Source organism: Notothenia rossii, assembly GCF_949606895.1.
Source record: "Notothenia rossii genome assembly, chromosome: 2".
NCBI classification, from domain to species: domain Eukaryota; kingdom Metazoa; phylum Chordata; class Actinopteri; order Perciformes; family Nototheniidae; genus Notothenia; species Notothenia rossii.
In genome coordinates, this window is record NC_136904.1 from 2,454,315 (window position 1) to 2,477,542 (window position 23,228).

The window sequence follows — 23,228 nt, forward strand, 5'->3', positions numbered from 1 at the left end:
CAACACGTACCTTTACAGAGCTTCTAGGGAGATCGTCTCACCGTAGCTGTTAATCTGATCAAAAGACGTGTTCAATGGCATTAAAACGAGAAAAAACGCGGCTGAATCGGTTAATCCATAGGTTTTTAGCGTCTCTGTATAAAAACAATTATTTCATTTATAATCCATAATTCCATTTTTATGTAAAAATTAGGGCTGTCAAATGATTACAATTTGTAATCAGATTAATAACAGCTTAAAAATGTATTAATCATGATTAATCACCATTCAAACTTTGTCCCTCCGCAGCCGGTTGGCGTAGTTTTGGCACAATTCCGTTGTACAGACCGACGTTAACAGCTTTGTGACACAAGTGACGGTACGCATTTCAGATTGCATGCGTACCTGCGTACCAGTTATGTGCACCCCTTTACTACAGCAAAAGTATTCTCCGTCAGGACTTCCTGCAACAACACCACGCCGTTATCTTGATTCTGATTGGCCAGAAGACATTATCAAAGATGTTCTTTTTTAGAAGACGATCACTACGTGACAAAAGTTTTCAAAACCGTTTCTAGTCTTCGGTATTTCCAGACAAGTGGCTACTGAAATCACTCTTACTAACTGCTGTCTGCGAAATGTACTCCCTCGAGTTGGCGGACTTTATTTTGCTTACTTTAACATCATTTTTCATGGTGGGGCTAAGCCATTTCTTGGTATGGGTGTAGCCTACCCCAGCCATACCCTGGCGCTGCCACTGGTGGGATGTATTGGGCGGGTCATTCTGCTCATGCGTTAAATATTTTAATGCAATTAATCGAAAAAATTATTTACCGCCGTTAACGCGATAATTTTGACAGAATTAGTAAAAATCGCAGAGCAAAAGTTAGCTGCTAATGGTAGCCGCCAGAGCGGCTGCTGCTTCCGGTCTTGGCTATGCGACAGTCTAACACACACACATTACCAAATAAGGACTATGTGGGAGTTCCCCTCGATTCCATTGGCTCTGACAGTTAGAAAGAGATGTCACATGTCAAAATCCAGCAAGGGGGGCCAGATATATGGAAAATCCACCCAAATGGCCCCAGAAGAGTTTTTTTTTGCTAAATCTGTCTAAAAAGGTCAAATATCACTTGTTTTGCATCAGTCTTGATACAGGGTACTTATTATATGTTGTACTTTGGATTCCTAAAGCTTTTAGACTACTAACCCATCATTCAAGGGTGGTTTTCACTGTAAGTACAAAATATTTTTGGGACGGACACTATCATTTACAGTTTTTTACCATGTTCAATCTGAATTTTCTTTAAAATAAAAAACATCTATTTATTCTGACTCTTCTACATCCAACTCACAGGTTTATCATCATCATACAGAAATGTATTTTGGGCCTAAACCATTCAATGCTTTATAAACCAGCAGCAGTATAGTAGTAATCAGCGGCGAACCGCTTCAACACGTGTATTTCGGTTTATTTACGGCATTCATTTTGTTATTCTACAATATTGTTGTTTTATAGTTAAGAGATTTAGCCGGCCGCCAGGGACGCTCTCCCGCTGGGAGGCACGTAAACAACAAACAGTAAAATACACCTGAATTCTTTAGGCGAATTAGAGGATGAAAGGGTCTTAACGTCATGCCAAGAATTTCTACGTTGGGATTGCAGGTTTTACATTTTGCTGAGTATGATCGGCACCACAGATCATTAATATACACACAAATAGTTCCGACTCCTCTGGTTTTCCCGAGTTCACATCCCTGTCTGCTCAAACAAGGGTGAATCTGGGTACCTCAAAGAGAGATGCAGACATTGTAGATCGTAGCCAACTCTCCGTGAAAAATAATAAAGAGGCCTGATGATATTCATGACAGTACCTTGTGTATGTCCTCGGTGTGTCCACTTTGTTGCTCAATGAGCGCAGGTTTGTGAGAGTGATGGATGGAAGTGGTGGCCGGCTGAATCTCCGCCGTAGGCGATTCTGAACGCCTCCCCTCCTTCCTTGTCTCTTTTTCCTGGTGTTTCTAAGCGGCTCCCGAGGGATGTCATCCAATATCGAAGAGCACAGATGGCTTGATCTATTTGTTTGATGCCGATCGCATTGTAGCTCCAGCATAGCCTCACGGCTGTAGCAGCATAGAGGCCGGGGCTCCTCGCCATACCTGTTTGTGCTGTCACTCAGGTGTGTCTTGGATAGTTGTATGGCCAGACATGGTCCGCAGAAGGCAAATGTAATCCACAGGATCAAAAGCATGGTCTCTCAAAATGACGTTTCATACAGACGCGACAAAGTTTAGAGCAAACAAACAAACAAAAACAAAACACAAGATGAACGGAGCATACTGAGACGCGCAGTGACAGGATGCCATCTCCCTCTGTCTCCTGTATATACCAGAGGTGGGAGTAAGTCATACATGTGCAAGTCTCAAGTTACTATGGTGAGAGTCAAGCAAGTCAAGTCATACCAAATTCTGATGAATAACCCCAGTTTCCACATTTAAATCAGTTAAAAGACAGTGGTTATGAAAAGTAGAGTTTTATTTTCAACATTAGCAACAATGGAGAGTGGGGCTCTGAAATCATAAAACAGGTAATATGGGGAATAATCAGGCAGTTCAATGTGTGTGTGTGTAGAGGTGCGTGTTGTTAAAACGTAGCAGCCTGCAATCACTATTTATCTGTTCTAGTGAAGGTAAACACAGTGAAGTAAAAGCTCTTTGCAGCTGGTGCTGCTCTTCTCAGATTCTGCTGAGTTTCACGTTACTGCCTCCTGGTGCTGCAGAGATTTCATGAAGTGAAGGAGGTTTTCCTTCTATAAAACAGCTGCGTGCAGCAGATACTGTGAGAGTCCTGGACATGAATTCATAGATCAAGACAGATTGGTTCACAGACAATCCTGTTTTGCCGATCCGGTGCTTAAACAAATAGCTCTACACCCCTGGCCGAAATGTCCCTAAATTGAAGTCCGACTTCGAAATATATCTCAAATAATGTATGCACTGCAATTTCCCCAAATAAACATAACAGTCTGCAATGAAACGTCTGTCTCCTATGCACTCCACTTCCTACTTGGCGCACCGGTAACTTTCTCCTGCAAACAAGTTACTTTCTCTCACTCTTTTTTTTCATTGCCCTTTAGGGGCTTCCTACAATACACATGCAAATATTTTATTTTATTTTATTTTAGAAAGTAAAGTCCTTTCGAGTCATCTGTCTCAAGCCTAAGTCAAGTCTCAAGTCATGAATACCAAGTCAAAGTCAAGTTGAGGATTTTATCAATGTTAGTCAAGCAAGTATCAAGTCCAAAAATATGCGACTCAAGTCAAGTCATGTGACTCGAATCCCCCACCTCTGGTATTTACTGTGGTTAGAATGTTGCTGTATCTAATATAATACCAATATAATAAACACAAACAGTTAGTAAATGTAGTATTCCGTTAAGTCAATATTTATTTTAAGTGAGTTTTTATTGTTAACTTTATGTATTTATGCTTTTTAGATTTACTTTCTCTCTTTCTTTCTCCGTCTGTTCTAGAAACCGAAAGGAAGAGAGAGACGTCAAAGCTGTCATCAATGTCACAAATCCTTTTCAACATATGGAACTTTAAAGCACCACCTGCTTATTCATACAGGAGAAAAACCGTACAGCTGTGAAGAGTGTGGGAAAACGTTCACTGAATCAGGTCATCTCAAAAGACATCAACGTATTCACACGGGAGAAAAACCGTACTGGTGTGAAGAGTGTGGGAAAACATTCACTACATCAGTTCATCTCAAAGCACATCAACGTATTCACACTGGAGAAAAACCGTATCGGTGTGAAGAGTGTGGGACAACTTTCACTGAATCAGGTAATCTCAAAACACATCAACGTATTCACACTGGAGAAAAACCGTACTGGTGTGAAGAGTGTGGGAAAACGTTCACTACATCAAGTGCTCTCCAAAGACATCAACGTGTTCACACTGGAGAAAAACCGTATTGGTGTGAAGAGTGTGGGAAAATGTTCACTGAATCAAGTGGTCTCAAAACACATCAGCGTATTCACACGGGAGAAAAACCATACTGGTGTGAAGAGTGTGGGAAAACGTTCACTACATCAAGTGCTCTCAAAACACATCTGCGTGTTCACACGGGAGAAAAACCGTACTGGTGTGAAGAGTGTGGGAAAACGTACACTCAATCAGGTGCTCTCCAAAAACATCAACGTATCCATACTGGAGAGAAACCATAGTGGTTTTAAGAGTGTGGGAAAACGTTTTCTCAAAGTTCTCACCTTAAAGTCCACGAGCGAATCCACACTGCATAGTTTTGAACTGAGAGCCAAGCTAGCTGTTTCCTCCTCCTGATGTCCTTAGAGCTGTATTCTTATATTTGAAGAGTCTTTCTGAATTGAAGTCTGACTAACAGATTTCAATTCACTGAGTCAGTCTCGTTTGATGTCCCTGGACAAGCCCTTAGGTCCTCCTCAGATTTTTAAATATCCCTAAATTCCCCAAAATAAAATGGGTGAGGCTTTTATCCACTACGCTCCCAAACTGTGGAACACCAGGAAACATCAGAGAGGCTCAGTGGACATTTTTAAATGCCAGCTAAAGACACATCTCTTTAGATTACATTTGTATTAGCAACTGCCCACTATCTACTGGTGTAGAGAGTAAGGGACGGCAAGTTTATTTATACAGCCCCTTTCAAAGTGCTTTACAAAAATGAAAGACATTATGAAAATGGCATTTAAAAACAGTCATTAAAAAGCAAAGATAATACAATAAACATTAAAAGACAAAATACATGGATAAAAGTTACAGTGTAAGATATGAACGGCTCAATTTAAAAGCAGCGGCAAAAAGAAAAGTCTTTAGTCTGGATTTAAAAGTAGTCAGAGTTGCAGCGGACCTGCAGGTTTCTGGGAGTTTGTTCCAGATGTTTGGAGCATAATAACTGAACGCTGCTTCTCCATGTTTAGTTCTGACTCTGGGGACAGAAAGCTGACCAGTCCCTGAAGACCTGAGAGATCTGGATGGTTCATAATTTAGCAGGAGGTCAGAAATGTATTTTGGGCCTAAACCATTCAAAGCTTTATAAACAGCAGCAGTATTTTGAAATCTATTCTTTGACACACAGGAAGCCAGTGTAAAGACTTCAGAACAGGAGCGATGTGATCCACTTTCTTAGTGTCAGTGAGGACTCGAGCAGCAGCGTTCTGAATCAGCTGCAGCTTTCTGACAGATGTTTTAGTGAGACCTGTGAAGACACCATTGCAGTAGTCCAGTCTACTGAAGATAAAAGCATGGGCAAGTTTTTCTAAATCCTGCTGTGACATCAGTCTTTTAATCCTATATATATTCTTAAGGTGATAGTAGGCTGATTTAGTAACTGTTTTAATGTGACTGTTAAAAATCCTTATGTTCTTTTGGGCAGTGGTTTTATGTGTGTAGTTTTCCATGACAGAGGGATGGTTTGCGTGTCAATGGAAGCCTGAAAGATGGGTTGCCACACTGGAGCCAGCTCAGTAGCAACGTTTCTCAGCCCCCATCTGGCCCAGCGGCTTTCTTGGTGTTGGTGTACTGAAATGTTTTTCTGACCTCTTGGACACTGATGGTAATCTTGTCAGAGGAAGCAGGGATTATGGTTTAGAGAATTTCAGTGCACTTTGCAGAATTATCCAGTGACTCGAAACGGGTAAAGAACGTGTTTAGTTCATTGGCAAAACAAAATTCATTGTCCGTCACATTAGGTTTAGCTGAAGAGGTCTTTCCTGTCATGGTTCTCATGGGGTCTCATACCTTTTTGGGGTCTTTGGCTTTAAAAGCATTTTCCAAACGCTGTCGGTCTGCCAGTTTTGATTCCCTTAACTTGACTTTCAGTTCTTTCTCTGTCCAAGTGCTCCATAGTCTTTGTTTTATAAAGCTATTTTCCTGGTATTTATCATTTTCTAATGTCCTTAGTCACATATGATTTATTATTTGGATAGATTTGTATTTCTTTGGTGGGAACAACAACCTTGAACGCACCTGCCAATTGCCTGGTCAAGTTAGATGCTGCGTATCAGTGCACTGAGATTTGTGATGAACTGTAAAGCATTAACCCATCATTGTACCCTGTATTCAAGGGCTGGTTTGCTTTCACTAACTGTACGGAGGCTCAGTCACTGGTACATTTTTATATACAGGACTGTCTCAGAAAATTAGAATATTGTGATAAAGTTCTTTATTTTCTGTAATGCAATTAAAAAAACAAAAATGTCATACATTCTGGATTCATTACAAATCAACTGAAATATTGCAAGCCTTTTATTATTTTAATATTGCTGATTATGGCATACAGTTTAAGAAAACTCAAAAATCCTATCTCAAAAAATTAGAATAGTTCCTCAGACCAAGTAAAAAAAAAAGATTTATAACAGCAAAACACAATCAAACATTTGAAAATGTCCATTAATGCACTCAGTACTTGGTTGGGAATCCTTTTGCACGGATTACTGCATCAATGCAGCGCGGCATGGAGGCAATCAGCCTGTGGCATTGCTGAGGTGTTATGGATGCCCAGGATGCTTCAATAGCGGCCTTTAGCTCATTAGCATTGTTGGGTCTGGTGTCTTTCAGCTTCTTCTTCACAATACCCCACATATTCTCTATGGGGTTCAGGTCAGGGGAATTTGCAGGCCAATCGAGGACAGTAATGCCATGGTCAGTACACCAGTTACTGGTGGTTTTGGCACTGTGGGCAGGTGCCAGATCATGCTGGAAAATGAATTCCTCATCTCCATAGAGCTTTTCAGCAGACGGAAGCATGTAGTGCTCTAAAATCTCTTGGTACACAGCTGCATTTACTCTGGGCTTGATGAAACACAGTGGACCAACACCAGCAGCTGACATGGCTCCCCAAACCATCGCTGACTGTGGGAACTTCACACTGGATTTCAAGCAACTTGGATTTTGCTCCTCTCCAGCCTTTCTCCAGACTCTGGCGCCTTGACTTCCAAATGAAATACAAAACTTGCTTTCGTCTGAAAAGAGGACTTTGGACCACTGTGCAACTGTCCAGTGCTTCTTTTCCTTAGCCCAAGTCAGACGCCTCTTCCGTTGTCTTGAGTTCAGAAGTGGCTTGACCATGGGAATACGGCTATTGTAGCCCATTTCCCGGACACGTCTGTGAACAGTGACTTTTGATACCTGGACTCCAGCTTCAGTCCACTGTCTTTGAAGCTCCCCCAAATTCTGGAAGCGACTCTTCTTCACATTGCTGTTAAGGCTGCGGTCATCTCTCTTGGTTGTGCAGCGTTTCCTGCCACATTTCCCCCTTCCAACAGACTTTTTGTGGATGTGCTTTGAAACTGCACTCTGTGAACAGCTTGCTCTTTGAGAAATTTCTTTTTGTGTCTTACCCTCCTGATGGAGGGTGTCAATGACGGTCCTCTGGACAGCAGTCAGATCAGCAGTCTTCCCCATACTTGTGATTTAGTTTACTGAACCAAGCTGAGTGTTTTTCAAGGCTCAGGAAACCCTTGCAGGTGTTTCGAGTTAATTAGACGATTCAAGTGATTCGTTGAACACCCTACTAGTATACTTTTTCATGATATTCTAATATTTAGAGATAGGATATTTGAGTTTTCTTAAGCTGTATGCCATAATCAGCAATATTAAAATAATAAAAGGCTTGCAATATTTCAGTTGATTTGTAATGAATCCAGAATGTATGACATTTTTGTTTTTTTAATTGCATTACAGAAAATAAAGAACTTTATCACAATATTCTAATTTTCTGAGACAGTCCTGTATAAAGCCATGTTAGGGAAACTTCCATCCTACATCTGCACCCTGATCTCACAACGAATTGTAAGTGGCTACTGCCTGAGATCGCATGCTGTAGTTTTATTAAATGTGCCAACTGCTAGGACTGTCTTAGGGAAGATAGCATTTAGATGCGCAGCTCCACTGTCTTGGAATAGTCTGCAATGGAAATGGAAACTGAGCAATCTGGTGCCACTAAATGTTTTTAAAGCTCGGTTGGATGCTACTCAATCGGAAGCTGTACCTGTGGATAATTATGTAAATTGTAAATCCCTGTAATGATGCTGTAAGATGTCCTTTTGTTGTTCTGTTTATGTTTTCTTATGTTTCATGTGGAACCTACTTGAGCAAGTCTCCCTTGAAAAAGAGATCAATGATCTCAATGGGATACACCTGGATAAATAAAGGTTTGAAATGAAATGAGATTTGAGAGAAATAAGCAACCAGGTCTATGAAAACAAGCCCAAAAGAAGCAACACATACATGATGTTGTGTAATTTTAAACCAAAACTAAGGCCTCAGGATGACTTTAAGACGTGAGTATGGTAATTTTTGTTTTGTAACATTAAATAAAATAATAAAAATATTCCCGATCCCCGGTCTTTTACTCCCGATTCCTATATCCTTGGTGTTCTCTCTTTTATTTACCACAGACAAAATTACAGTAGTGCAGACACACCTTAGTGCAAAGATAATGTCAGTATCAAAACAGTGTGGCAATATAACAACAAACTGCCAGGTGTGTCGTATGCACAGTAAACAGGCTCAGCAGCTAACACACCTTTTATTATATATCCTCCTGAGAGGAACTCAGTACACTAACTCCTAATATTGATTTGCAATGAAATAATATTTTTCAAAGCCACATATTTGGGGTGGGACACAATAAATAAAGCTTCGCCAGTTTATAACAGATGAAACATGATGGTATCAGAATAATCACTTACAGTGGGGCAAAAAAGTATTTAGTCAGTCACCAATTGTGCAAGTTCTCCCACTTAAAAAGATGAGAGGCCTGTAATTTTCATCCTAGGTATGCCTCAACTATGAGAGACAGAATGAGAAAAAAAAAATCCAGAAAATCACATTCTCTGATTTTTAAAGACTTTATTTGCAAATTATGGTGGAAAATAAGTATTTGGTCAATAACAAAAGTTAATCTCAATACTTTGTTATATACCCTTTGTTGGCAATGACAGAGGTCAAACGTTTTCTGTAAGTCTTCACAAGGTCTTCACACTGTTGCTGGTATTTTGGCCCATTCCTCCATGCAGATCTCCTCTAGAGCAGTGATGTTTTGGGGCTGTCGCTGGGCAACACGGACTTTCAACTCCCTCCAAAGATGTTCTATGAGGTTGAGATCTGGAGACTGGCTAGGCCACTCCAGGACCTTGAAATGCTTCTTACGAAGCCACTCCTTTGTTGACCGGGTGGTTTGTTTGGGATCATTGTCATGCTGAAAGATCCAGCCATGTTTCATCTTCAATGCCCTTGCTGATGGAAGGAGGTTGTCACTCAAAATCTCACGATACATGGCCCCATTCATTCTTTCCTTTACACGGATCAGTCGTCCTGGTCCCTTTGCAGAAAAACAGCCCCAAAGCATGATGTTTCCACCCCCATGTTTCACAGTAGGTGTTCTTTGGATGCAACTCAATCAATCAATCAATGTTTATTTATATAGCCCAATATCACAAATGTTACATTTGTCTCAGTGGACTTCACAGTTTGTTCAGAATATCAGTATGACAATACGACACTCTCTGTCCTTAGACCCTCACATCGTACAAGGAAAAACTTCCAGAGAAAACCCACAGTTTAAAGGGAAAAATGGGAGAAACCTCAGGGAGAGCAACAGAGGAGGGATCCCTCTCCCAGGACGGACAGATGTCCAATAGATGCCGTGTGTAAATTGAAAAGATAATACATTTGCAACATAGGTAGTCCAAATGTTTGGAAATGCATGTGTGTATAATAGGAAGATGAATCCACGAGGATATCCATCCAGGACTTATGATCCAGGACCACAGCCACGACTCAAGATCCAGGACTCGCGATCCATGACACAGGACCGCAGGATCATCCATGACTCCGGATCCCGGCGTATATAGACACCAAAAAGAAAGACATTTGGGGAAGCTGGGTTAATCGGAACATGAGAGTACACAGGTATAGACAGAGAAGGAAGAAGTAAGATGTCCCCCGACAAACTAAGCCTATATCAGCAAAACTAGGGGCTGAATCTAATCAGCCCTAACTATAAGCTTTATCAAAAAGGAAGGTCTTAAGCGCACTCTTAAAAACGGATAGGGTGTCTGCCGTCCGAACACAAACTGGAAGCTGATTCCACAAAAGTGGAGCTTGATAAGAAAAGGGTCTGGCTCCCATTGTACTTTTAGAGACTCTAGGAACAACCAACAACCCTGCATTCTTGGAACGCAATGCCCTAGTAGGACAGTAGGGTATAATGAGTTCTTTAAGGTAAGATGGCGCCTGCCCATTAAGGGCTTTGTAGGCCAGAAGAAGAATTTTAAATTCTATCCTGTGTTCTATAGGGAGCCAGTGTAAGGCAGCCAGAACAGGAGTAATGTGGTCCCTTTTCCTAACTCTGGTTAGTACACGAGCTGCAGCATTTTGAATCAGCTGAAGCGACTTGACTGACTTCTTGGTACACCCTGATAATAAGGAGTTACAATAATCCAGCCTTGAAGTAACAAATGCATGGACTAGTTTCTCTGCATCGTTTTGAGGCAAGATATGCCTGATTTTTGCAATGTTACGTAGATGGAAGTAGGCGGTCCTTGAAATAGATTTTATGTGGGCGTTAAAGGATAAATCCTGATCAAATATAACACCAAGATTCCTTACAGTCTCACTGGAGGCCAAATTAATGCCATCCATAGTTAGTATATCTTTAGATAATTTGTTTCGTAGATTCTTCGGGCCAAGTACAATAACTTCAGTTTTGGTCGTGTTTAACATCAAAAAATGTAATGTCATCCACGTTTTTAAGTCCTTGAGGCAGTCTTGAATTTTATTTAGATGATTAATTTCATCAGGCTTGATTGATAAATATAGTTGAGTATCATCCGCATAACAATGAAAGTTTACAGAATGATTCCTTATAATATTGCCTCACGGAAGCATTTATAGTGTGAACAAAATAGGTCCAAGCACTGAGCCCTGTGGCACTCCATGGCTAACTTTGGTTTGCATGGAAGATTCATCGTTGACACGTACAAACTGAGAGCGTTCAGATAGATAGGACCTAAACCAGCCTAAAGCAGTTCTCTGTATGCCAACTAAGTGCTCTAGTCTTTGCAATAGGATATCATGGTCGATAGTATCAAATGCAGCACTAAGATCGAGCAAGACAAGAATAGAGACAAGTCCCTTTTCAGATGCTATTAGAATGTCATTTGTGACTTTAACCAGAGCTGTCTCTGTGCTATGTTGTGTTCTAAAGCCAGACTGAAAATCTTCAAATAAATCATAGTTTTTTAAGTAATCACACAGCTGTTTTGTGACTGCTTTCTCAAGAAGTTTGGAGAGGAATGGAAGATTAGAAATAGGTCTATAGTTGGCTAAAACCTCTGGATCGAGGTTGTGCTTTTTAAGAAGCGGTTTTATCACTGCTACTTTGAATGATTGTGGAACATAGCCTTATCATAAAGACGTATTCATAATATTTAATAAAGAAGTGCTAATTCATGGAAAAACTTATTTTAACAGTTTAGTTGGAATCGGGTCTAAGATACACGTTGATGGTTTAGAAGAGAGAATCATTGAATTTAATTGTTCAAGGTTTATGGCTGAAAAACATTCTAGTTTACTATCTTGTGTAATATTAGAACTTACGTTTCCGGGAGCTGTTGATAACACTATACTGGTCAAAGGCAAGAGGTCATTGATTTTGTTTCTAAGAGTAACAATTTTATCGTTAAAAAAGCACATAAAATCATTACTACTGAGTGCTATGGGAATAGAAGGCTCAGTCGAGCTGTGGCTCTCTGTCAGCCTGGCTACAGTGCTGAAAGAAATCTTGCATTATTCTTATTCTCATCTATTAATGAAGAGTAGTAGGCTGCTCTCGCTTTACGCAGTGCTTTCTTACATTCATTGAGAGTAACTCAGCATTCTTTCTCTTTCTTACACGTCTGGCACTGCAGGATTTGAGTCCCTGGCGGCGTAGTGTGTTACTGATGGTAGCCTTTGTTACTTTGGTCCCAGCTCTCTGCAGGTGATTGACTAGGTCCCCCCGTGTGGTTCTGGGATCTTTGCTCACCGTTCTTGTGATCATTTAGACCCCAAAGGGTGAGATCTTGTGTGGAGCCCCAGATCGAGGGAGATTATCAGTGGTCTTGTATGTCTTCCATTTTCTAATAATTGCTCCCACAGTTGATTTCTTCACACCAAGCTGCTTACCTAATACAGATGCAGTCTTCCCAGCCTGGTGCAGGTCTACAATTTTGTTTCTGGTGTCCTTTGACAGCTCTCTGGTCTTGGCCATAGTGGAGTTTGGAGTGTGACTGTTTGAGGTTGTGGACAGGTGTCTTTTATTCTGATAACGAGTTCAAACAGGTGCCATTAATACAGTTAACAAGTGGAGGACAGAGGAGGCTCTTAAAGAAGAAGTTACAGGTCTGTGAGAGCCAGAAATCTTGTTTGTTTGTAGGTGACCAAATACTTATTTTACCGAGGAATTTACCAATTAATTCATTAAAAATCCTACAATGTGATTTCCTGGATTCTTTCCCCCCATTCTGTCTCTCATAGTTGAGGTGTACCTAGGATGAAAATTATAGGCCTCTCTCATCTTTTTAAGTGGGAGATCTTGCACAATTGGTGGCTGACTAAATACTTTTTTGCCCCACTGTATATACCAGAGGTGGGAGTAAGTCATACATGTGCAGGTCTCAAGTTACTGGGGTCAGAGTCAAGCAAGGCAAGTCATACGAAATCCTGATGAATAACCCCAGTTTTCGCATTTAAATCAGTTAAAAGACTGGTTATGAAAAGTAGAGTTTTATTTTCAACATTAGCAACAATGGAGAGTGGGGCTCTGAAATCATAAAACAGGTCATATGGGGAATAATCAGGCAGTACGATGTGTGTGTGTAGAGGTGCGTGTTGTTAAAACGTAGCAGCCTGCAATCACTATTTATCTGTTCTAGTGAAGGTAAACACAGTGAAATAAAAGCTCTTTGCAGCTGGTGCTGCTCTTCTCAGATTCTGCTGAGTTACACGTTACTGCCTCCTGGTGCTGCAGAGATTTCATGAAGATAAGGAGGTTTTCCTTCTATAAGACAGCTGCGGGCAGCAGATACTGTGAGAGTCACAGACATGAATTCATAGATCAAGACAGACTGGTTCACAGACAATCCTGTTTTGCCGATCCGGTGCTTAAACAAATGGCTCTACACTCCTGGCTGAAATTTCCCTAAATTGAAGTCTGACTTCAAAATATATCTCAAATAATGTATGCACTGCTATTTCCCCACATAAACATAACAGTCTGCAATGAAACGTCTGTCTCCTATGCACTACACTTGCTACTTGGCGCACCAGTAACTTTCTCCAGCGAATAAGTTACTTTCTCTCACTCTTTTTTTCCATTGCCCTTTAGGGGCTTTGTACAATACAAATGCAAATATTTTATTTTATTTTAGAAAGTAAAGTCCTTTCGAGTCATCTGTCTCAAGCCTAAGTCAAGTCTCAAGTCATGAATACCAAGTCAAAGTCAAGTCGAAGATGTTATCAATGTTAGTCAAGCAAGTCTCAAGTCCAAAAATATGCGAGTCAAGTCATGTGACTCCAATCCCCCACCTCTGGTATTTACTGTGGTTAGAATGTTGCTGTATCTAATATAATATAAATATAATAAAGACAAACAGTTCGTAAAAGTAGTATTTTATTAACTCAAGGTTTATATTAAGTGAGTTTTTATTGTGTTAACTGTATGTATTTATGCTTTTTAGATTGACTTTCTCTCTTTCTTTGTCCGTCTGTTCTAGAAACCGAAAGGAAGAGAGAGACATCACAGCTGTCAGCAATGTGACAAATCCTTTACAACATCTGCACATTTAAAGAGCCACCTGCGCAGTGGCGGTTCTACAGGGTGGCACGGGGTGGCAGCTGCCACCTCAGAAAAATGCCTTGCCACCCCAGCTGCCACCCCATTTGGCAGCTTTGTTTTGAAAGAAAAGTTGTGGCTCACCGGACATTTATGAGAGAAAATCTCTAATGTCCGAGTGCAAGTGAATGCAGCACAAGACGCGAGCCTTGTAACCCCTCCCCCCCCCCTGGCGCGAGCTTGGAAATATGATTGGCGGCGATTTCATTTGAACGGGAGGACAGCGCAAAACGAGAAGCATTTTGGATACAAGTAGACAGAAGGAATGAGGTATTTGCGGTCAGGGTATGGCTGGGGTAGGCTACAGCAATACCAATAAATGGCTTAGCCCCACCATGAAAAATGATGTAAAAGTAAGCAAAATAAAGTCTGCCAACTCGCGCGGAGTAAATCACACAGACAGCAGTTAGTAAGATTGATTTCAGTAGCCACTTGTCTGGAAATACCGAAGAGAAACGGTTTTGAAAACTTTTGTCACGTAGTGATCGTGTTCTCAATAGAACATCTTTGATAATGTCTTCTGGTCAATCAGAATCACGATAACGGCGTTGTGTTGTTGAAGGAAGTCCCGACGGAGAATACTTTTGCTGTAGTACATATCGATATACATCGGTACAACTATAAGACCCCACGGTTTGATGATTGATAGGTGTGTGGGCTGTCTTTCATTTTGACACACAGAACAATGGGGGCTATCCCCTTATCCACAAAGTAAAGTAATTCACACAGCCTCTCCCTCTCCTCTCTGTGAGGAGCAGCAGGTTCAGCTTTCAGAACAAAGTAACACAAAACTAAAATGGCATTCATTTTTTAAAATACGTCGTGTAGTAATATATATTTGTTTATTTTTCTTCTCAAGAGAGCACCAGAATGTGTATTTGATGTTAGTATTTCAAAAAATCTCCTGGGGGAGAATCCCCCCAGACCCCCCTGCAGGGGTTGGGTTTTCAACTCTTTCACCTGTGGGGAAATTGCAGGATTGTCTCCAGGTCGCCCTTTTTATTTACTACAAGACAAATGTGCCTTTTTATTTCATACAGTTCAATTTGGATTGAGAAAGGGAAATAATCTAAACCTCACGCGTGGCGTTTCACTGTCAAGGGGAGTGTGTATGTAATTACATTGCAAATACTGACTTGAGCCCCACCACTGTATGGGTTAGCCCTACCATAGATTACCCAACACAAATACTCTGCCGCCGCAACTGTTTGCGGTCTACTATGACAGAGAAGAGCCTGTCATGTTTGGCTGTACTCAGCATTGAATCAAAACGCACCATAGCTTTAAATCTTAATACGTTTGTGAGGCGTTTTGCTGATCAAGATGGTAATCGCCACATTCAGCTGTTATAGGCATGCCAACTTGATGCTCTGCTCACGGATGAGTCGATGAGAATAATAAACTGTTTAAGAAGATGAACTTACATGTGTAAATATAGGTTTCTTCTTTGTGGGGGTCTGCCCCCCAAAAAAAGTTTCAAGTCCTGAGAAAATCAAATAAGACGGTGTGTAAAACTTCACTACCCAGCCAAAAAAAAGTAACCACTTTGATTTAACTAGGCCAGTAGGTACGGGCATTCCACTGGATAATAACTGCAGCGATGTATGTTTGAGCTGAATACACGTTTTTTTTTAACCCTAACTGATGCAGTTAGTCACTTCTTTAATGTTTGTTCTTTCTGATGTAAAGTCAAGGTTGTAACTGTTTGCAATGAAGTTGTGCGGCGCTGAACTGTTCCTTTGATTCTTTTGAATTATGATAGTAATTACTGGTCTTTCAAATTTGAAGGAGGGTGAGCAAGCATCTTGAGGAACGTTCATCATTAACTCCTCCAAAAAATATAGTTTATTTAATAATAACACTGAATATGTGAATCATAACAGTGATTGACAGCTGATAGGAATAATATGATTGTTAATATTATCATATTCATACAGACACAAATCGATGAGACAGTTAATAAATGTATTTATTGCAGCACTCTGCATATTTGGTACCCCTGCTGGTCTAAGAGTTAAACCAACTCATTCGGTTAAAATTCATTAAATGATGTCTGCCACCTTATATATTTATATTTAAGGCTTTACTGATGTGCCACAATAATGTCACCTATGTTATTGAGTCAAAATATCAATATTGTGGCTTTCCAAGTTAACATTGATTGATATGACTGCGATTAAATCAGCATATACTTCTGCCAGGGGATGCCATCCCTGAAATTCTCCTGCCACCCTCTTGCCACCCCATGAATATTTGTCTAGATCCGCCCCTGCACCTGCGTATTCATACGGGAGAAAAAACCGTACTGGTGCGAAGAGTGTGGGAAAATGTTTTCTCAAAGTTCTCACCTTAAAGTCCATCAGCGAATCCACACCGCATAGTTTTGAACTGAGAGCCAAGCTAGCTGTTTCCTCCTCCTGATGTCCTGAGAGCTGTATTGTTATATTTGAAGTGTCTTTCTGAATTGAAGTCTAACTAACAGACTTCAATTCACAGTCAGTCTCGTTTGACGTCCCTGGACAAGCCCTGAGGTCCTCCTCAGCTTTTTGAATATCCCTAAAGTCCCCCAAAATAAAATAGGTCAGGCTTATCCACTACGCTCCCAAACTGGAACACCAGGAAATATCAGAGAGGCTCAATGGACATTTTTAAAGGCCTTCTAAAGACACATCTCTTTAGATTAGCTTTTTATTAGCAACCCCCTTAAATGGTCTTTTAGTCTTTATTATTTACCTACTTTTATATTGTTTCATTTATGATAAAGGAAGGGTTTTATCTTATATTAGTTATTTAACAGTTTCAATAACAACATTTACTTTTACGTTGGCTTCTTTATATTTTAATCGTTTAACCTTTTATTAGAATTATGATGTTTTTCTTACTATTCATTTGTATTTGTATTTCTGTTGTACCTATATGTTCACTTCATTTTCTAGGGTTTCATATTGTTGAATCTATTCACTTTTGTTGTGTCTTATGTTTCTGAGAGAAATCATAATTTAGTTTTCATAATCCTTCTCCTCTGGGCTGCTTGTGTGACGTGTGCAGCATGTGTAGTGTGGTGTCTCTGTGTGAGACCTGTTAGTTTCACTTGTTCATTTTTAGGCGATGTGCTCCTGTTTATCTTTGTGCATTGAGTACTTCAGTCACTTTCTTTTAGGAGAAAGTTGTTCTCAGTTCATCTTAAGTTTGTTTTGTATTTGGCTGGTGAGCCTTCTTCCTTTTCAAAACAATAAACATTATCCACTAATTTTGCCAAATCAGTTTCCTCTCTCCCGGTTATTTTTATATTTTGTTACTTCCCTTTGTACCCCGAGTTTAGGAGGGAACGTAACACTGTATTTCATTTGTTATTATCATACCTTTTACCTCCTTGTGTATCTGAACCTGTTAACATATTATATTTAGCTGCATGTATCTGTAAAGGTCTTAACGTCTGAAGGGACCTTTTTGTCGTTTATTGAACTATGAAGGAATGTTTTACTATGCCGTGTTTCAAACCTCCACATATACCTCATTCACACCAACGCAGCTCCGGTTCAAGCTCCATGCTAGAGCTTTTCAGGTTCAGAACCGGTTCTTCGGTTTAGCTCCGGCTCTTTTCACACTGCCCAGAGTCCGGCTGGTGCTGCGTTATCGTTTGCGTCATGATGTAACCGTTTACATGCTACATTCAAAACTGCTTTACAATCGTAATCATCAACTTCAACGACGATTCCCTAGGAGAAAGAAGGTAAATATACGTCCAATTCGATTTTAGAGCTAGCTGTTGTTAGCCTCTGCATGCGCCAAGCTCAAAATACCCAGCGTTGCTAAATTAATTACTATGGTATAACATTAAAACTGATTCTCAATGTTATTTCCACTGATCATGTTGAAGTTGGCAGAAAGGCAGAGGTCGCGTGTTATTTTTACACAGCCCAGATTTTCCGACTGGTGGAACACCATTGTTCCAGACTTCTTCAATCTCCAAATCCTTAAGGTATTGAGGCTGATTCTTGGCATCTCAAAACTTCAGCTCCCTCCACAGATGTTCTATGGGATTAAGGTCTGGAGACTGGCTAGGCCCATCCATCACCTAAATGTGCTTCTTCTTTAGCAGCTCCTGTGTTGCCTTGGCCGTATGTTCAGGTGTATTGTCCTGCTGGAAGACCCATCCATGACCCTTTTCAGTGTCCTGGCTGAGGGAAGGAGGCTATTGGCCAAGATGTTACAGCACATGGCCCTGTACATCCTCTCCTCGATGCAGGGAAGTCGTCCTGTCCCCTTAGCAGAGAAACACCCCCAAAATGATAATGTTTCCACCTCCATGTTGGTCTCATCTGACCACATCACCTTCTACCAAGCCTTCTCTGAATCATTCAGATGTTCATTGTCAAATTTCAGAAGGGCCTTTTATGTTCTTCTTCTGGCGCTGCAGGGTTTGATCCATTATGGTGTAGTGTGTTACCAATAGTTTTCTTGGGTCTGTGGTCCCAGCTGCCTTGAGATCATTCACAAGTTCCTCCCGTGTAGTTCTTGGTTGATACCTCACCTTTCTCATGATCGTCAATACCCCAAGGGGCGAGAGCTTGTGTGGATTCCCAGACCGAGGGTGATTGATCGTTGATTGATGTCAAAAAAAATGTTATAATGTAATTTTCTGGTTTTTCTTTTTGGTATTCTTCCTCTCACTGTTAAAATAAACCCACCATTACAATTATAGACTGTTCATTTCTTTGTAAGCGGGTGGATTTACAAAATCGGCAAGGGATCAAATACTTATTTCCTCCACTGTACTGTAGGTGTCATACCCGTCCTGTCCGAGTTTCTCAATCTGGTTCAGAGTGTCAATGACTGCTGCATCTGCAAGGTCTCTAGTATCCAGAAGATATTCACTGCTTATTTCACAGAATGGATTGCCCATGTCTTATGTAGCACCAATTAGTGCTTTAACATCTTGTGCAAATGCCATTTGTGCATGTTTGGTCTGCTCATGGTGCCGGGTGTCAGTCTTCTTTCTCTTCTCAGTGGAGGCCTTAAACTCCCCAACCACACGTGCCATCTCGGGGCCGGACACCATCCAGCGTCGCAGAGCTGCAGGGTTCTCTGTCAGGCCTACAGCACCACCATCACCTTTCAGAGGCATTGTTCTGCTCGTGGGCCTGGTCAATGACAATAGCAGAGAAGCTGCGTGTCGTCTTCTTCACAGCAAAGTTTCCTTTCAGAAACTGTCCATGGATATCAGGATGGTTATCTTTTAGCACAATCATGTCACGTAAGTGGACTGGTAGCCATCCGGCATAGTGGGTGTGTCCCAGAGAAAGGACCCTTCAGGTCACCCTTGAAAAAGAGATCTCAATGGGATTCACCTGCATAAATAAAGGTTTGAAATGAAATGATCCAAGGCACAATCTTGGTCAAGGCATTTATGTAGAGTAGGAAGTCAGCCTCTCTTATTGATTGCACATAGTTCATCAACTCTATTTCCAGCTGCAGGATGATAGACCAGAAGTTGAACTGGGAACATGCCACTGCTCTTGTCCACCCGCTACCCCTCCAGGAGGTCGCCAAGTACCTTGAGTGCTGCCATCTCAATGTGAAACCCAACAAACATCACAATCAAATGATCTTCACTGTGAGTTGCTGGCCAGCTCCACTGGATTTGTTTTTGCCACAGCGTATAGAGGTTGATCCAGAGTGATCTGACCAGGATTCAGAATCTCTAATGCCTGACTTACCTCATCGATGGAATGACGAATCATGGCCACAGATTTGGCCTGGTCGTAGAAGAGGGGAAGTAGAGAAGTGAGCGTGACACTGCTCTCTGGTATTGTATGACCGCACATAGCAGCCAGGAGTCAGTCAATCAAGCAGCTCTTCACCCAGAAAGGTAGAACAATTGAAGGACTCCCCCCGACACAAGCAGCATCTATTCAGCACACAAAGAGAGCTGCCTTCCAAGCTGGTCACTGCTGGGGACAGATGATGTTTGCAGCCCCTGAACTCCCATCCCCGGGTGACTGGGGGTGGAAGAGGAAGGCCACAGGTGGATGGGAAGTTTACTGGACCACATTACCAGGCCTGTTGTGAACTCCTCCGCTGTGGATGCAAAAAGGGGTGCAGTGGAAAATGCAAATGTGTCAAGGCAGCAATTCAGTGCAGTGCCCTTTGCCACTGTGGTGGACTGTGTTTTCAGAACTAACTCTGCATTTAGATGAAAACCTGTAATATTTCATATATATTATGTAACATCACATGTATGACTTCACATTATTAATTATGTTAATGGTTTACTGTGTATTTTGTTCCCTGAATACCAGATACATTTAGTTAGCTACATTCTAGCATGTTGTAAATAGTACCGATGCATTCCCCATCCTTGAAAATGTAGGATTAGCCACCAGAATCAAGATCCTAGGTGGTCTAGATCCTAAACTACTGGTAAAATAACAACCAATGGACACATTTGCGATGGCCCTATAGCCAACCCTCCTTAGGGCATGCTCTAACAGTGTGCCAAATGTCATGCTTTTATCATCAAAAGCACAATTCTTAAAGATATTTCACATATCTGCTGGACTATTTGTACGAGAGCTGGAAGAACATGTCCTCCTGACGCGTTCTCCTCCTCTCTTTATGACACAGAATGTCTGGTGTGTAAAGGCATCCTGATACTGTAGATTAGCACTGAGGTGCTGATTGGCTCAAACTCTTCTTTATCAGAGCGCCATATTTCAACCCCCCCCCCCCCCCCCCCCCCAATTGCTCTGCTTTTGTGTGGCTCATTCAGAGAGCACTGTAGTTGATCCCCCAGTGAAACAGAGGCTCATCTGCCTGCATTCCTTCTGCTATCTGCTTGAGAGCAGTGCAACTGCGTATTCCAAGTGGCGCATCCAGGTGTGTGTGTGTGTGTGTCCCCCGTGATGGGAGAGGTTAGGAAGACTCCAAAAAGCATGGAACCTTATATTATATAGAAGCCTCCGAAGCCCTCGCTCGTCCTGCAGGGTTGAAGCATCCCATCTCCTCAGAAAGTTGAAGATTAGAATCCTCTCATCTCGAACGACCTCGTGCTTCCTTGCCCGTGGCTGGGGGTGCTCTCTGCAGCCGGAGAGTGTGACCCTCTCTCTCTGAGCCTTGGCCTTGAGAGTTGTCCTAGTTATTGGGTTAACACTTGATAGGGACGTTTCCCTGAGTGCAGACAACTCAAGGTAATGGATTAGCACATTATCATTTCATTACAAAAATAGGATAGGCCCCTCAGAATTATTTGGGAGCCTTCCTGACACATGCACATGCATAAATGTAAGGTTTGTTTTAGTCATTTAACATGCAAGAATCATATACTCATCAGTCCAAAGCAGAGAAATGTTATTTTAAGTTAAAGGTGAGCTTGTCCCTGTGGATATAACCCCTTCTCAATGATTCTAAATGTTATATTAATTCACCATTTACCTTTTGATAAAATATTAGTTTATCAGAAACACGTTTCTTCTTCCATAAAACATAGGTTTGAGAAATAAATGTTCCAATATTAAATCAATTACTCAATAATTGACTGTTCCCTCCCTTTTCTTACATATGTTACATATGAAATAATAACTTAGGAGTCTATTTGAGCATGGTATAGTTTATAATCTATTGATCGAGAAGATTCAGTATCACCTGTGTGCAGCTTACAAAAAACAATTGTGAGAAACATATTATGCAGGAAATGTATACCTTCGTTGAAAAACAAAGCATATCTGATTTAGGAGGAAAAGCTTCATCCCCCTCAACATCTGAGTAACTACTGATGGCATAGCATAAATGATAGTGGACGTCTGAGGGTGTCATTACTGAGAAATGTCAAACAAATTCAAAACCTGTGTGAGATCTTTGTGGCTGCAGGTTGTGTTCACGGAGAACAGCAGGACTGAGGCTGTGAACTTTGTGCACATTATTTTAATAAATGCCCACGTCGGGTTATATTTTTGGACGTTCTGCCTCTGCCTCCTTGCTTGGTCGGGCCGCTCAACGGTCAGTCTCACATGGTGATAATAAGGGTAGGCTACATCAGACTTGGTTTTTCTCAGATCCATGGCTAGTTTTCAACGGTCGTCTTAGTGGGGTCCTTCATTTTAGATGATTTGCTGAGTGGGGTGGGACTTATTGCGTTGAGTGGGGGGAGTAATCTGTAGAATTGAGTGTTTTCACCATTATAATGTCCCTCGCTGTTTGACTCTTTTTTAAAAGTTATTTTTCATCTATCATTTTCAACCAAGCAGCGGGATCAGGAGTTGATCCCGCCCCTGCCCCCCGCCTCGACGTAAGCGTGACGTATGCGGGCGGTGCTTTTGCTCTAGGCGGAAAAATTGTTGGTGCTTGAAACGAACCGGATTCCGGAGCTAAGAGGCTGCTCCACTGCGGTGTGAACAGGAAAACCCGGTGCTTTTCAAGCTCCAGCTCCGAACCGGCCCTAAAACACCGTTGGTGTGAATGAGGTATGTCTCATGCCGTTTCGAGCACCAAAACATTGTCCGGCCAGAGCAAAAGCACCACATACGTCACGCTTACGTCGAGGCGGGGGCAGGGGCGTGAGCTGCAATAAGTACATGAATTAACTGTCTCATCAATGTTTGTCTGAATTAATATGATAATATTAACAATCATATCATTCCTATCAGCTGTCAATCACTGTTATGATTCACAAATTCAGTGTTATTAAGTTAATGATGAATGTTCCACAAGATGCTTGCTCACCCTCCGTCAAATTTAAAGACAAGTAATTAGGATCATATATGAAAATATTTAAAGGAACAGTTCAGCGCCGCACAACTTTACTGCAAACAGTTACAACCTTGACTTGATCAGAAAGAACAAACATTAAAGAAATGGCTAACTGTATCAGTTAGGGTTAAAAAACGTGTATTCAGCTAAAACATATACATCGCTGTAGTTATTATCCAGTGGAAAGTCCTTACCTACTGGCCTAGTTAAATCAAAGTGGTTACTTTTTTTGTCTGGGTAGTGTAGTTTTACACACCGTCTTATTTGGACATTAGAGACTTTCTCTCATAAATGTCCGATGAGCCACACCTTTTCTTTCAAAACAAAGCTGCCAACTGGGGTGGCAGCTGGGATGGCAAGGTTTAGTTTTAGGGTGGCTGTTGCCACCCCATGCCACCCAAGTAGATCCGCCCCTGCTCAGGAGACACCAGACCGAGGGCCATTGATGCTCATTTTGTGTTACTTCCATTGAGAAACACACATATTATTCTTCTGAATAATGGCACCAACAGTGGTCTCCTTCTCACCAAGCTGCTTTCTGATGGCCTTGTAGCCGATCCCAGCCTTGAGCAGGTCT

The 23,228-nt window shown here is 41.3% G+C and overlaps 1 protein-coding gene and 1 long non-coding RNA gene across 6 annotated transcripts in view; one reads left to right on the forward strand and one right to left on the reverse strand.

Annotated features, from left to right (window-relative positions):
• LOC307028197 overlaps positions 1-17,411 on the reverse strand; it is a 32,776-nt gene extending 15,365 nt beyond the window's left edge. Inside the window, exon 1 of the long non-coding RNA XR_013804890.1 lies at positions 17,266-17,411. This is a non-coding gene — a long non-coding RNA (uncharacterized lncRNA). The remainder of the gene's footprint in view (positions 1-17,265) is intronic.
• Positions 1-23,228, forward strand: part of LOC307028189 (uncharacterized protein) — a 55,142-nt gene that overhangs the window by 23,789 nt on the left and 8,125 nt on the right. For 4 of the 5 annotated variants that reach the window (XR_013804872.1, XR_013804873.1, XR_013804876.1 and 1 more), the window contains one exon: positions 3,513-6,142. The exons of the other annotated variant lie outside the window; for it this stretch is intronic. Coding sequence is in view for 1 of the 4 variants with exons in the window: in XM_079663004.1 (XP_079519130.1) it covers positions 3,513-4,211 (699 nt within the window). In the remaining 3 variants the exon portion in view is untranslated. Of the gene's footprint in view, positions 1-3,512; positions 6,143-23,228 lie in introns of those variants that run through there. 5 annotated transcript variants of the gene reach the window in all.